This window comes from Musca autumnalis, unplaced genomic scaffold (assembly GCF_047663935.1).
Source record: "Musca autumnalis isolate F117 unplaced genomic scaffold, ASM4766393v1 scaffold_3, whole genome shotgun sequence".
Lineage (NCBI taxonomy): Eukaryota > Metazoa > Arthropoda > Insecta > Diptera > Muscidae > Musca > Musca autumnalis.
The window spans coordinates 47,250,705-47,264,464 of NW_027411866.1; the positions used below are offsets into that span (position 1 = coordinate 47,250,705).

General features: G+C 36.5%; 1 protein-coding gene across 2 annotated transcripts; it reads left to right on the top strand.

The window, feature by feature from the left end:
* Window positions 1–2,049: 2,049 nt before the first annotated feature.
* On the top strand, window positions 2,050–13,414 carry LOC141397927 (uncharacterized). 2 transcript variants are annotated; one of them, XM_073974873.1, is made up of 3 exons: window positions 2,050–2,187; window positions 12,169–12,227; window positions 12,302–13,414. In XM_073974873.1, exons 1-3 carry the CDS (start codon window positions 2,158–2,160, stop codon window positions 13,326–13,328), a joined length of 1,116 nt encoding a protein of 371 aa, XP_073830974.1. In that variant the 5' UTR covers window positions 2,050–2,157; the 3' UTR covers window positions 13,329–13,414. The 2 variants fall into 2 exon arrangements, with proteins under 2 accessions (XP_073830974.1, XP_073830973.1); XM_073974872.1 differs by having other exon boundaries at window positions 12,281–13,393.
* The last annotated feature ends 346 nt before the right edge of the window (window positions 13,415–13,760 follow it).

Below are 13,760 nucleotides of genomic sequence, written 5' to 3' on the forward strand. Positions count from 1 at the left end.
TCAGTAATGTTGGCGACATTTCCTGAGTATTTCAGCCTTGAAAAACGTCTCTACAAGTGGTGCCTTGAGACACGCCCTTCGGCGATAAACAGTAGGTCCCATATCATATAGCTAAATATGAATCGGGGTGCACTCATTGATATGAGAGAAGTCTCCCTTGTCCCGTATGGGATGATGTGGAACAATGTGTTTGTTTGTTTTTGTTTTTGTTTGCGCTGGCTAGGCCATATAATAAGAAAGAGGCCATATAATAAGAAAGAGCGATGATGAACCCGCTAAAAAAGTTTATGCCTGTTCCATAAATTCGAACTATTTTCTTTCTGTGTACAGGAAGAATCTGTTTTTTTCTTTATAGTATGTTGGCTCAGACCTAGAGCAATAAAAATCGCCCAATATTTTAACGGTTAAATTATCTTAAGGCCAACATTGAACCCTATTATGCAATAGGGTTCATAGGAATTTGAAGTTTCAGGAAGAAATGTACCCAAATTTCAGTAGAAGCTCAAGTTTATTTTGCACCATTTGTCTTCTATCATTCATTTTTCATTAAATATTTATAAATCTGAAAGTCCACAGCTTTCATAAGGTCTTATTTCCCCTTTATTAAGTCATAGTTTGACCAATTTTAGCGTTTTAAACTTAAAATAGCTTTTATTTGTTCCAATTTTAAAGAATCGTAACAGAAATGTTCAAAATTCGCATTTTACTCACGTTATTAAAGAATGTGCTATTCTGATGAAACACCTTAAACCGTACAAATTTTGGGCTTTTTGAAAGAAAAAATTATAACGGTACGTTATCGAATCCAAACTTTTTGTTGAAAGATACTTCATAAGATTACAAACCAAGATATATAAACATTCCCGAGGTTATTCAACGGATATCGACTAAAATGAAGTAACAAAAAGTAATTTGAAATGTGCTATTGACATGAAACGGAGTGTATAAAGGATTAAATATTATTACTGCAGATACATTCCCTGACTCGATGAATAACAATGGAGAGAATACCGTCATTGAAGTTTATTCGCAGAAGAACCGAAGCTACCTACATAAACAAGAAAATCTTTGACTGGACAAGTGACGATAATAATGGGTGAAGCAGCATGAGACATTAGGTCGCACTTGTATTCTAGAAAGAGAATACCGCAATAAAGAGAATACCGGTCTTAAAGACCCAGAGACTAGCAGAGAGTCGCCCTGCCCGGTCACATCACACTAGAAATAACTCGGATACATTTTAGATGGGAAATCTTAACTCTCTTTTTATAGATACATAAAGAGGTTGCCGTTGATTAGACATTTCATGCTATTTTTAAAATAAAACCTATTTATTAGTAGATCTGTCGAAGATGTTATGTCTTAATCTTTGTTTACATGAAAATCCATCAAACCAAAGTTTTTGATGGCACCCTTTTTTGCCACAACCCACAAAACAAATATTTGGATACACTTAGCGTATCTCTGCTAACTAAGTATGGCAGATTGTTGAATGAACGAATGACTGGATTGAAAAGAAAAAAACACAACGTGATATTTCTAACTTTGTGTTGTTGTGTTTGTTATTGTTGGTTGGGATGAGATTTTTCCTATTGGAAATTTAAGCTGAGTTTTATGTGGTGTGGCATGCGTTTTATGTCCGTCTTTCTGTTGATTCTTTAGACATTTTTCATTCCTATATTTATGTGGTGGTCATTGTTTCAGTTTGGGCTTCTTTTATTTCTTTGAAATAATTTGTTTGGCATCCATTGATCATGACTTTCTTAGTTTTAGGTGTTTTCCTTTTGTTTCATCATTCTGTTTGTGAGTCTGACTGCAGTTTATTTTTGTGTTAGGCCGTCTGTCCATGTTTATTTGTGTTTAACGCTAAATTAATTTTTCTTCTGGCAGTGAAGAGTTGAAGGGTTCTGACAAATTGAAAATATTAGGGATTGTCGGGTTGAAGAAACAGACAAGTGCGTCGTGTGCCCGTTACACGATGTTGGTGATGATGCAGTTGATGCTATAAAAGCTGGATGACGTGATCTAATAGCGTTAGAATACCAACAACAGTTATTGTGTAAAGAACTAACGAACGTGCTTAAGAACGAAATTAACAACAAAGAGAAATAAACATAATCAAATTTTGGAGGACAATAAAACCAAGGATAATAAATAATGCATAATAAAATTATGAAATATTTAGTGGTACGTGAAATTCAATTGAAACATATGTTGTAAAAAGAAAATAAAGGATATAAACGTTGAACATAATATTCATATACAAATAAGTTGAGTGATTCATATTTAGTGAATAATTATAAACAAATCATATAAAGCGTACATTACGAATTGAATAAACAAGAGTTTTAAGAAACAAACATTTATTGCGTCTTAACGATAAAAAACTGAAATATTTAAAAAATCTAAATTTAAAAGTTTTAAAAAGATTTTATAAATCAGAATCAAGTTATGCATTACAATACACCTATCGTCTTTAAAAATTTCGTCTACAATACAAATTGGCCTACTCTTCGAGAAGTGTTCAAATTTTCAAAAGAAAAAAATTACGAATTTAAGGAATAGAAATGTTGAATTGTTGTATATGATGGTATTTTTGTTATTAATCGGTTAAAGGATTCTCAATAAATCACAACTACAAAGATGTTTATAGATTATCGAATAATACACATATGTATCCAACTACAAGATGTAGTAGTTGTATTGTGATGAGGAAGAGAAACTTCATGTCGTTTCTCCAGCTGCCTGTTTCGTTAATCGCAGTTTTTCCATTAAAGAAGGCGGCTTTTAGTTGAGCGTAATTGCTCATTAAATCCTGCACAAAGAAGTAATCGATGCTTGATAATTTATACCACTTATGGAGCTTATCATCCATGATAACGCGAAGAACGCCTAACACCCAAGTTCATCAGTTCGCTGCAACATGTGATTCAGCACAGATGAACTTGAATGTTGGTTGACCTTTCTCTTCGAACATTTGCTGCAGTCGAACTACAATGCCTGCCTTTTGCCGGTTCAGATTCGGATATTCAAAATCAGATTTTCGATTTTTGTCCTCTCTAGCAAAACTATGGGACGGCCTGGCATACAAAGCTCTCAGGGTGTTTGCAGTTACAGTGCATGCTAAACTTCCCTAGATAGATATCCTTGCGGATTCCTGACTGACGTGGAGTTTCGATTTCAATGCCCCCAGCGGAAGGCTAGTGTTACGCCGTTGCTGCTTTCTAGGACGATCGCTTTGAGCTTATGACAAAGCATTATGCTGCATTATTATCATTGCAGCCGCTTCCGTTTTACTCTTTTACTTGGATGGGTGGATGGTTTTGGTACCAGGTTTTGCTGGAGTAATCAATGCGGCCTTTGCTCTCAATTTGCAGCTTGTAGGCTCTTTACCTCTTTGCTCTTCCATTCGCCTTATTCCAAACAGTTTCTTCAACGAATCATTATAAAGGAGACTTCTCTCATATCAATGAGTTCACACCGATTCGTATTGGCTCAATGAAATGGGACCTACAGCTTATTTCCGGGTACGAGCAGTGTTTCTAAAGACATCACTTGTAGAGATGTTTTAAGTGGCGGAAATACTCGGGAAATGTCGGGAACATTACTCTGAGGTGTATTTTTGCCACCGTTGAAAGTTTGATGTTGCCAAGCCTGGGAAGCGTGCATGTCGGCTGTGTGAATCAACGTTTTGTTGTTTTTCTGCACCCCTAGTACTTTTCCAGAAGTTCTGTTAAATGCAGTTCTTTAAATGAAAAGTGCTTACACCTGGGAAGTTTTTGCAGATTCTGATACTACAATGTTCAAAGATGAAAAAATAAGAAAAAAAACAAGTAAAAAAAGTGTCAGTCGGCTTTGCCGACAGAGGTATACCCTCAGCCAATGTGAATTGAGACTTTCATCTACGGACAGATAGAATGTATTTAGCGTCTCTTCAGAATTTTGTGGGCCTTTTTCAATATTTGAACTTGCCGACAAAAATGTGGATTAGGAATTAACACAAATGTTGAACTTTTTTGGGGGAGGTACCCTAAGGGAGGACCGATATGGGCCATTTTAGAAGTTAAACTAAATTTGGCAAAATATTAGGAGATCCAAAGTTTGGACCAAATTGGTTGTACCATTCAAGTGATATCGTCCTAACATTTTAGTGACATTTTTTATATATTGGGGAGAAGTACCGGAAGTTGTGGACCGGTATTGCCCCATGAAACTAAGTTTGGATAAAATATGACGAAGACCAAATGTTGCACCAAATCGGTGGAACAGTTCGAGAGCCACATATGGTGACATAGGGCTTTTTACACATTTCGGGATGTTTTCCAAAGAAATATGGACCTGCTCCTGAAAAAAACTTTTACCGTCGTAATGGGGGTAGAAAATGCAAATCGCTTCAACAAAAATCAAAGTGATTCGAGAGCAGGTCCTAAACTAAACTTTTCCGAAATTTTGTGTGGGAGGTACCCGAAGGAGTGGACCGATTGAGTCCATATTTAAACTTCATCTAAGTGTGCTTCATAAAGCGTGGGCCAAATCGGTTACTCCCTTTCAAGAGTTATCGTGCGCACAAATTTTCCGAACATTTTCGAACTTTTGTGGGGGAGGTACCGGAAGGAGTGGACCGATATAACCCATCTTCGAACTTAAACTAAGTTTGGGCAAAATATTACGAAACCCAAATTTTGAATCGGTTGCTCCGTTCGAGAGTTATCGTGCGCACCAGCCAGCCAGACAGACAGACAGACGGACGGACATTGCTAAATCAACTCCAAATTGTCTGAAACACATTTCGTCCAAGCATACTTGGGGTCTAAAACCATTATTTCGATGAGGCACATTTTGCCCGTATGAAAGTTTATATACCCTCGTTAGCATAAATGTTGAAGGTATAAAAAAAAAACAAGTGAGAAAAGGCTATAGTCGGGACGGGGCTGCCTATGTGATACTCTACACCACTACCCCTGTGCATAAGCTTATCAATGGTAAACATAATTAATAAAAATAAATAAATAATTAATAATTTTATATCTGAATACTGTCGACAATGTACTTGGTACTGATTCCAAGCTGGGCAGAAGAGAAAAAGAGGTATTTGTCAATAAAAATACTTCGAAATATTAAAATTGGGATAGCTTAGTGCAGTTTTTAATAACTCTGATATTTTATCATTAATGCCAACTCAGATATCCGCATTGGAAATAAAATTGCTTTGGCGCAGCATTGCATAGAGAATAAGCACAAAGCAGATCTTGACAACGTGAAAATACTAGACAAAGAGAGAACAGAAAATAAACGATATACAATAGAGAGCCTACGAATTCAGCAGAAAATGGAATGTGCAATAAATAGAAAAGAAGATAAGGATAATACCAATGCAATATACACGTTAGCAATATTTTAGTCGTATTTTTTAACTTCTGTGATTTTAGCATTAAGACTACTGTGATATTTACATCTATATTTTAATTATTTTTGCATTTATTTATTTTATTTGTTGTGTCGTTTTTTTTATAACCTACAATTAATTTAAATTTGATGTAAAACTGACGAGAGATTATTTGTAAGTATACATATTCTTAATGCTAGGAAACGTTGAATGTAAAAATATGAAAATTAATTATTGTACGTATATTCTATGTCGTTGCCAGATTAATAAAATTATCCCTGAAGATGTTGGAAAATCCCAACGAAACGTCGGATAGAAAAATGAAATAAATAGTCTTTATTTTCATTGATTACGAAGACCTTATAGCCCGATAAGACTAAGTCTTAAAAATCATAAATATAAATAGGAATATCTGAGCGTCTTTAGTTATATATCAAGAATTTGACCACATTGGTAACACAATTGGGATCAATAAGAACATCAGAATGTCATGATTGTTCGTTTGTTGAAATGCACCTACCCAAAGCTGGGATATTCGTCATTACAATTCAAGTAAAAAATGTTACGCCAACCTACATTGCATCTTTTTAAAAGTAAACTTTGCTTCTTCCCTTGACAGACTTTGCTTTTGGAATAACCCTGCCGGGGATATTTTCATAGTTGAACATTCCAAAGCCTGTACATTATCTGGCCATCGCCAAAATCAATAGCCTTCTTCCTCTCTGGGACCCCCATCAGCTTTCAATTTCGTGACGATCCGATCAAAATTGTGACCTGTAGCGTGACTACAAATATGTTGCCTTTGTAAAGGTGAACGTTTCTTCTTCTATTGGCAGGCTTTGCTTTAGGAATACCCCTACTAGAAGCGGAGCTTTTTGCATATTACTGAACGTTGAAATGTACTCCAACCTATCCTTCATTATTGTAAAAGTGATATTTTCTTCTTCCATTGACAGGCTTTCCTTTTGGAATATCCCTACTAGCAACGGAGATATTTGCATAAGAATAAACCGTTGATATTTGCCCATTCCGACTCTGAATATAAAGCAACCATCATGAAACTCAATAGCCCATTTACCACCAACATTTCGCGATGATCCGATCAAAATTGCGACCTGAAAAAATGGGATGCATTACGCACTTTTGCGATATCCTCGTTGTTTGACCACCTACGCCACCTAATGTGTAAAAGAAACCTTGTCTTTTTTCATTGAAGGTTTTTGTCCATTCCCACCCCTGAATATTATCCATCACCAGAATCAACCCATCACCATTAATCCTCAAAATTTCGTGACGATCCGATCAGAATTGCGACTTGTAGCGTGATTAAAAACAATGGAAAAATGGGAAGTATTACCGATTATTGCGATATCTCCGTTATTTGGCCACCTACGCCAACCTATTTTGCATCATGTAAATATGGGATTTTTTACTTTCATAGTCAGGCTTTGATTTTGGAAGGTCCCTAACCAATGCTGTGATATTCGTGATTATAATTATAATCGCAAAAATGAAAAGTTGGTTTTCATTAGCGACTATTGCGATATATTCGTTGTTTGACCATCTACGACATCCCTCCGGGACCCCCATTAACCACCATAATTTCGTGACGATCCGATGAAAATTGCGACCTTTAGCCTGATTTAAGAAAAAATGGGATGTATTGCCGACTTTTGCGATATCTCCGTTAGGGGATAAGATTTTCTGCGTGCATAGTCAGACTTTGCTTTTGGAAAGTCTCCAACCATAGCTATGATATTCGTCATTATAATTAAAATCGCAAAAATAAACATTTGGGTTTTATATGGAACTATTGTGTTATCTTCGTTCATTGACGACCTACGACAACCTACTTTACATCGTTAGAAAGGTGATATTTTCTGCTTTCATTGTCAGGTTTTGATTTTGATATACCCATAATAGAAGTGGAGATATTCGCTTTGAAATAAAATGTTGACTTTTTCTCTAAATAGCTTTTGAGCACATTCCGACCCCCGACTATTATCCAACCATCTCCAAAATCAGACATAGCTCGTCGAGACATTCATATTGGTATATATTAGTGTGGGTCTACGACCATTATTTCGATGCGTTAGAAACTTTTTGGCCAAAACCAAAACTTATAATAGGGCCAAAACCAACTTATGTAGGGTATAAAATATCGCCGGAGGAATTTCATAATAAATCGGGGTCAAAGGTCAAGTTTTTATGATTATTTAGGTTTTCAAGATTTTATGTCCTATTGAAATTGTAGCTGCAAACATTTTCTACAATATTTACCTTTATGATTATACCCGTCCGTCTGTCCATCTAAACCTTGTATTCAAGCTACAGGTCGCAATTTTGATCGGATCGTTATCAAATGTTGGCTGTTGATGGGGGTTCACGAGGGGAAGAACCCTATTTATTTTGGTGCTGGTCGGATAATATTTAGGGGTCGGAATGGGCAAAAAACTTATTTGGAGAAAAATTCAACGTTTTTTTCCAATGCGAGTACCTAAGGTTCTATAAGGGGTATACCTAAAGCAAAACCTTATAGTGAAAGTAGAAAATATCATAACTCCCTCACAGAATGTGAAAAGCGTGCTATTTGGGTGCCACCTTGGTGCAATGGTATGCACACCAGCCACGCACGTGTGTTCGATTCACAGGCCAGGCAACATCAACAATTTCAACGGTGGCAAAATACCCCTCAGCCACGTAAAACTTTTCTACAAGTGGTGTCTTAAGACACGCCGTTCGGACTCGGCAATAAACAGTAGGTCCCATATTATTGAGCTAATATGAATGGGGGTGCACTCACTTATATGAGAGATATTTGTGGAATAACTATATAATTTGAGTACTCTTCTCGGATCTATATGAATTTTTTTGCAGAACGTTGTTTTCACGATCCCTATTACTACGGTTGTTGTTATTGTAGCAGCATAGAAACCTACGTAGAATCATAGGTTTAATGCTGGGTTGGCAGCCGACAGCCGAAACACTATGGTCAATTCAGTACGAAAGAACCCGCTGCTGCGGTATTGCTGATTACTGATCTAATAATGGTCCAAAAGCTCAAAAAACAGCCTGCACATACTAAAGTGGAAAGATAACTCTCGAACTTTTTAAAAAAAATTCTTCAAAACTTAGTTTAATATTTCGAGTTCTCTATGAATCAGAAGTTCTTTTACTACAAATTTTTGGTATAAGCCTGCACGCTCGTGAATCAAATTAAGGTATTTTACATCCGGCATATAATTATTTTTTGCTTCTTGTTTGGTCAGAGACTGAGGATATATCTCCGTCAGTACAGCTGACTAATATTTTCTCACTTGTTTTTCCGTGTGTTTTACCATTTTTGAGATATACGAGAGCGGTTCGGAAACTTCTTAGCCTATCAATGAAAGAGAATAGTTAGTTTTTCAAAAATATTTTTAATTTTCAATATAGCAATTCTATTTTTCTAGCAATTCTATCCCTTGATTAAAATGGTTTTCCTCTAGGTCTTCAAAATAGTGGTTTACAACTGTAATTGCATCTTCATTTGAGGTAAAACGCTTGCCAGCAAGGAATTTTTTTAGATTTGGGAACAAGTAAAAGTCACTGGGAGCTAAATCAGGAGAATATGGTGGGTGGTCAAGCAAATCGTACTTTAATTCGTTGATTTTAGCCATTGTTAAAACACTCTTGTGCGCTGGTGCGTTGTCTTGATGAAAAATTATTTTTTTTTTGTGTTGTAAGTTTGTAGATTTAATTGATCCAAAAGGTTGCAATAGTACTCTGAATTTATTGTTTTACCCTTTTGCAGATAGTCAATCAATAAAATACCTTTGAAGTCCCAAAAAACCGTTACCATAACCTTACCAGCCGATTGAATTGTTTTTGCCTTCTTTGGGGCACTTCCTCCACCTTCAGTGCATTGTTCTTTTGTCTCTGGAGTATAGTGGTGGATGCATGTCTCATCAACAGTTATGAAACGGCGCTTAAAATCCATTTTATTTTGCTTAAAACGATCCAAGCTTGAAAAATGTTCATTCTTATGCGTTTTTGATCGACTGTTAACAAATGCGGCACCCATCTTGCAGAAAGCTTTTTCATCTGTAGCTCTTCATGCAAAATTAAATGGACTCGATCATTTGAGATGCCCATGATATTAGCAATTTCACGCACTTTTATTCGTCGATCATTTAATACCACATCATGCACTTTGGCTAAAATTTCTGTTGTTGTTGCTGTTTTTGGACGTCCACTACGTGGTTCATCTTCAATGCTTGTACGACCACGTTTAAATTCAGCAACCCAATTTTTTACTGTTGCATATGAAGGACCACTTTCACCTAACACATTCACCATATCATTATGAATTTCTTGTCCCGATAAACCTTTTTTATGTAAATATTTAATGACAGCACGCATTTCTAATTTTTCCATTGTAAAAAAATTGCGGATGCGTCTTTTTTGAACACTTGTTTCTATATGAAGGAGTTGCCAGATCGAAACAAAATTTAACATGTGGTCATAACAGAGATGGAAGTTTCCAAAACACTTAACTTTTTTCTGTTTATACCGCGCTTTTTGTGCTAGGCTAAGAAGTTTCCGAACTGCCCTCGTAGAAGTTAAAATTGGTGCATTGCACTGACATTGTTTTATAAGCAGCGATCGAGTCAGTGCAATGTCCCAATTTGAACTTCTATATCTAGTCCCATTTCGATAAGGCTTGCCGTTTTCAAGCAAAATCGTGGAAACCTAAAAAAACACTAAAAATGTGACCTGAACGTCTATATTTCAAAAATGGTAAAACCTAGGAAAACATCATAAAGGCCAACCTTGTAGAGAACTTTCACAGCTACAACATATTTTCTTTACCCATTTCAATAGGACTTGCCGATTTTTGCAAAATCCTGATATTTTAAAAACTCCTAAAATGTGCCGTTAATCTCGATTTATTTTTGTTTTCTGATTTTTCTTCGAATTAAAAATGGAAATACTGAAAATCGGGCGGTACCGTTCTGGACGAAAGTTTTGTAGCCCCACGAAAGACTAAATACTAAATTGCAGCCAATGATACTAATATTCTGAAAATACAGAATATCGGGGATACAGTTCAATGGGGGCTATATCAAAACGTGAACCGATATAGCCCATTTTCAATTCCAAATATCCTGGGAGTAATAAAAACTTCTGCAGCAAATTATAAAGCTCTATCTTAAATATTGCGAGCTGTATCTTGATTTCAAAAGAGGGACGCAAGAATATATCGCCCATTTACTCAAAGCGTGGCATAATTCAAAAACTGCGTTTTCTGAGTTAGCAATTTCTATTTTTTCTCTACTTTATCTTGTGTCAAATTATCATGCTGATATCTCTATAACACATCGAGTTACAGCGCATTTACTACGGGTTTGGCATAATTAAACAAAATAAGTTTTTTAGTTTATGAAGCATAAAACACTTAAAATCATGCTTGATCTTGCACGGAAATATTAACACCGATATCTGGCTAGCTGTTTGCAAAATATTATCGAACTACTTATTTTATTTTTTGTGTAATAATTTTCTAAGTTGGGAAATCAAATTTCAATTACCGACTTAAAACGCGTTTTTCTCGACACGGGATTTTTTTGAGATGTACCTTATAGGGCGTCCGTCGAATGTTTCGATGTTTTACAAACGGAATGACAAAGTATTAATTCACTTAAATGTGAAACTAGGTGAAAATATGTATACTAAGGTGGGGCGATTGATCATCTTATTGGGCTCTTCCCGTTTCTGATTCCTGGGATTGTACTGAGCAAGAAAGACCACTAGACCTACTGTCTACGGTGAAAATCGAGCCTCCCGATTTTAAAGTTTTTTATGCACGTTTTTTATATTTTGGCATATAACAGCCAAACCGTTGAGATTTTCAATCTAACACTGAGACAAGGATTGTAGACAAGACAATAATTAAGAATTTCTTAATATTTCCAAAACCATTGGAACGCCCCTACATGCAGTTTTGGCCTTGTGGATAAAAACTCCAAGCCAAAATCGGGAGGCTTCCCAAGAATCAGAAACGCGAAGGCCCCAACAAGGTGTTTTTCCTTCCATAAAAATCGCCACGGCTTAATGTATATGTCAATATTTAAACCAATTTGAAATTTGTGTGGATTTTCGATCTTTTTCTCTTTAGTCTTCTTTAGGATGCAGAAGATCTGGTCTATAGTGATTATTTTCTAGCTGGAAGGCATCTCTCTCCATCCTTTTCTTCCGATACCTGCCTCGTGTGGTACGTTTTGCGAATGATTGTAGGTTAGGCCTGTATATCGCATTATTATCCTAGTTAGTGGCAAGGCACTCCTCGTCGTTCCATGGATTTCTTGGTGTGTCCAATAAGACAAACGAAATGAGAGTTTCTCTCATCTAGCAATTAGGTATGCTCGGTAGCTACCTGTTGTACTATACTAAGGAAGTAATTGGAATATATTAATGCTTCGTAGATCAAGCAGGACACGTTCGATGAGTGTTTTCAATTCACACAATATTACCAATATGGTTTCTTGGGACTTGATCGGCTGACCAGATTCAGTCAGGATCATTCCGTCGCAGAGAAATATAGCATAGTTTCGAGAGAAAATACTTCAGCCGAGTAGTTCATTTCATCGGCTTCCACCAAGTTCTTCACGAATTATTTGCCTAAAACTTTGAGTCATTGATGTTCGAATTTAAGTCAGACATCATCTTGGATATTAAAATATGCATTTTTCATAATTGGATATATTTAAAAATAATTTAATGCTTCCAATATTTCATTACAGCTACTTCTTCTCTCCACAATCGGTCCGATAAATGCTTTCTGGTGGCGTTCCAGTACAACGTAAGTAGAGTTTTTCAAACCAAGACATACCACGTCGACACAATTTAATCTAGATCTTCTAAACCTTGTTCCAGTGAACCAACCTCCACACCGGCTCCAGTAATGAAGCAAATACCGCTGACATATTTTCGAACCTATACCTATCAGCCCATGGCTGGGAATCCCTTACCATTTCCCTTAATGAGTTCAACGGATTATGTGACAAACTATGCTGCCTTGGCTAATAATCCATATTTTAATCCAATGTTGTCGCTACTGCAACCAGCAGTGGGAGCTGGTGCAGGTGGTCTGGCAGTACCAATAAGTGCAGATAATGGCAATGAAATAAAAACGGAAGAAAAGCCATTGAGAAGTTATCCTAACGGGGTTAGAACATGGAAAGAGGTAAATCAAATACCAGCTGCCAAGAAGGATACAACCGCCACTACTTCAACTACAACGACGACGACAACAACAACTACTACACCAAAACCAACAACCACAAAAAGTACAACTACTACCACCACAACTCCAGAGCCAACAACAACAACCACATCCCCCACAAGTACATCGAGCACACCTGAATCCGTTGCTAGAAGTGATGGATCCTCAGCTTCAGCTTTCATTAAAACCGATGCTGTTGTTAACATTGAAACTGCCTATCCCGCTTTCAATCGCAAAGTGTACACCAATCACTTCAACATTAACTATAATCGTCCCATCTATCCTTATCCTGAATATTCAATTTATAAAGCACCAAGTAATCTACAAGAGGACAATAATTCAGGAGCATCTCCCAGTCCCTCTGCATCCACAGAGGCCAATGTACAATTTGTACCCTGCATGTGTCCCGTCAATATACAAAATGGTTTTCCTACTGGTTTACCCATTACCGGAAATCCTTCAAATTCAATTTTCTTAGCTCAGGGTAGAACAACTCCTGATGTAGATGATGCTGTGGAATTGCCAGCATCTGAACTGTCAGAATCGAATTCGAGTGGTGATATTCCTACGGACGCTGAATTGCCTTTAACGAATTTCGTAGATGATTTACAAATGGTCAGTATGGATGATGGTGATGACGCTGTCGAGGAGGTGACACAAAGTATAACAACTTCATGATGGCGGTGGATAGAGTGGGTGTTAACTTTTAAGTATTAATACAAATATATTTTAGACTGAATAAAGAAAAGATGATTGAGAAAGGTGAATGGTTTCCTTGCAATATTTTTTTGAGGGGAATATTTTTATGAAATATGCTTATCCTCAGGGTAAAAACGTAAAAAAAATTGTGAAGTTGGTTTATATTATTGTTTAAATTTTAAAACTTATCTACTGAAAGTCTTTCTTGTTTATACCACCAGCTTAGTTTTATCACCGCTTATTGCCAGGAACACTTTGAATGACTCCTCATGCGTAGGTATGAACCATTTGCACCTCATAAAAATCTTCTAGCATGCTTAACGTGTCACACAATTTTTGCCTTTTTTAATATGGCTTCTATCGGTCCACTCGCACTGGGCACAATTCTTCCAAATATTTTCGAAATTTGTT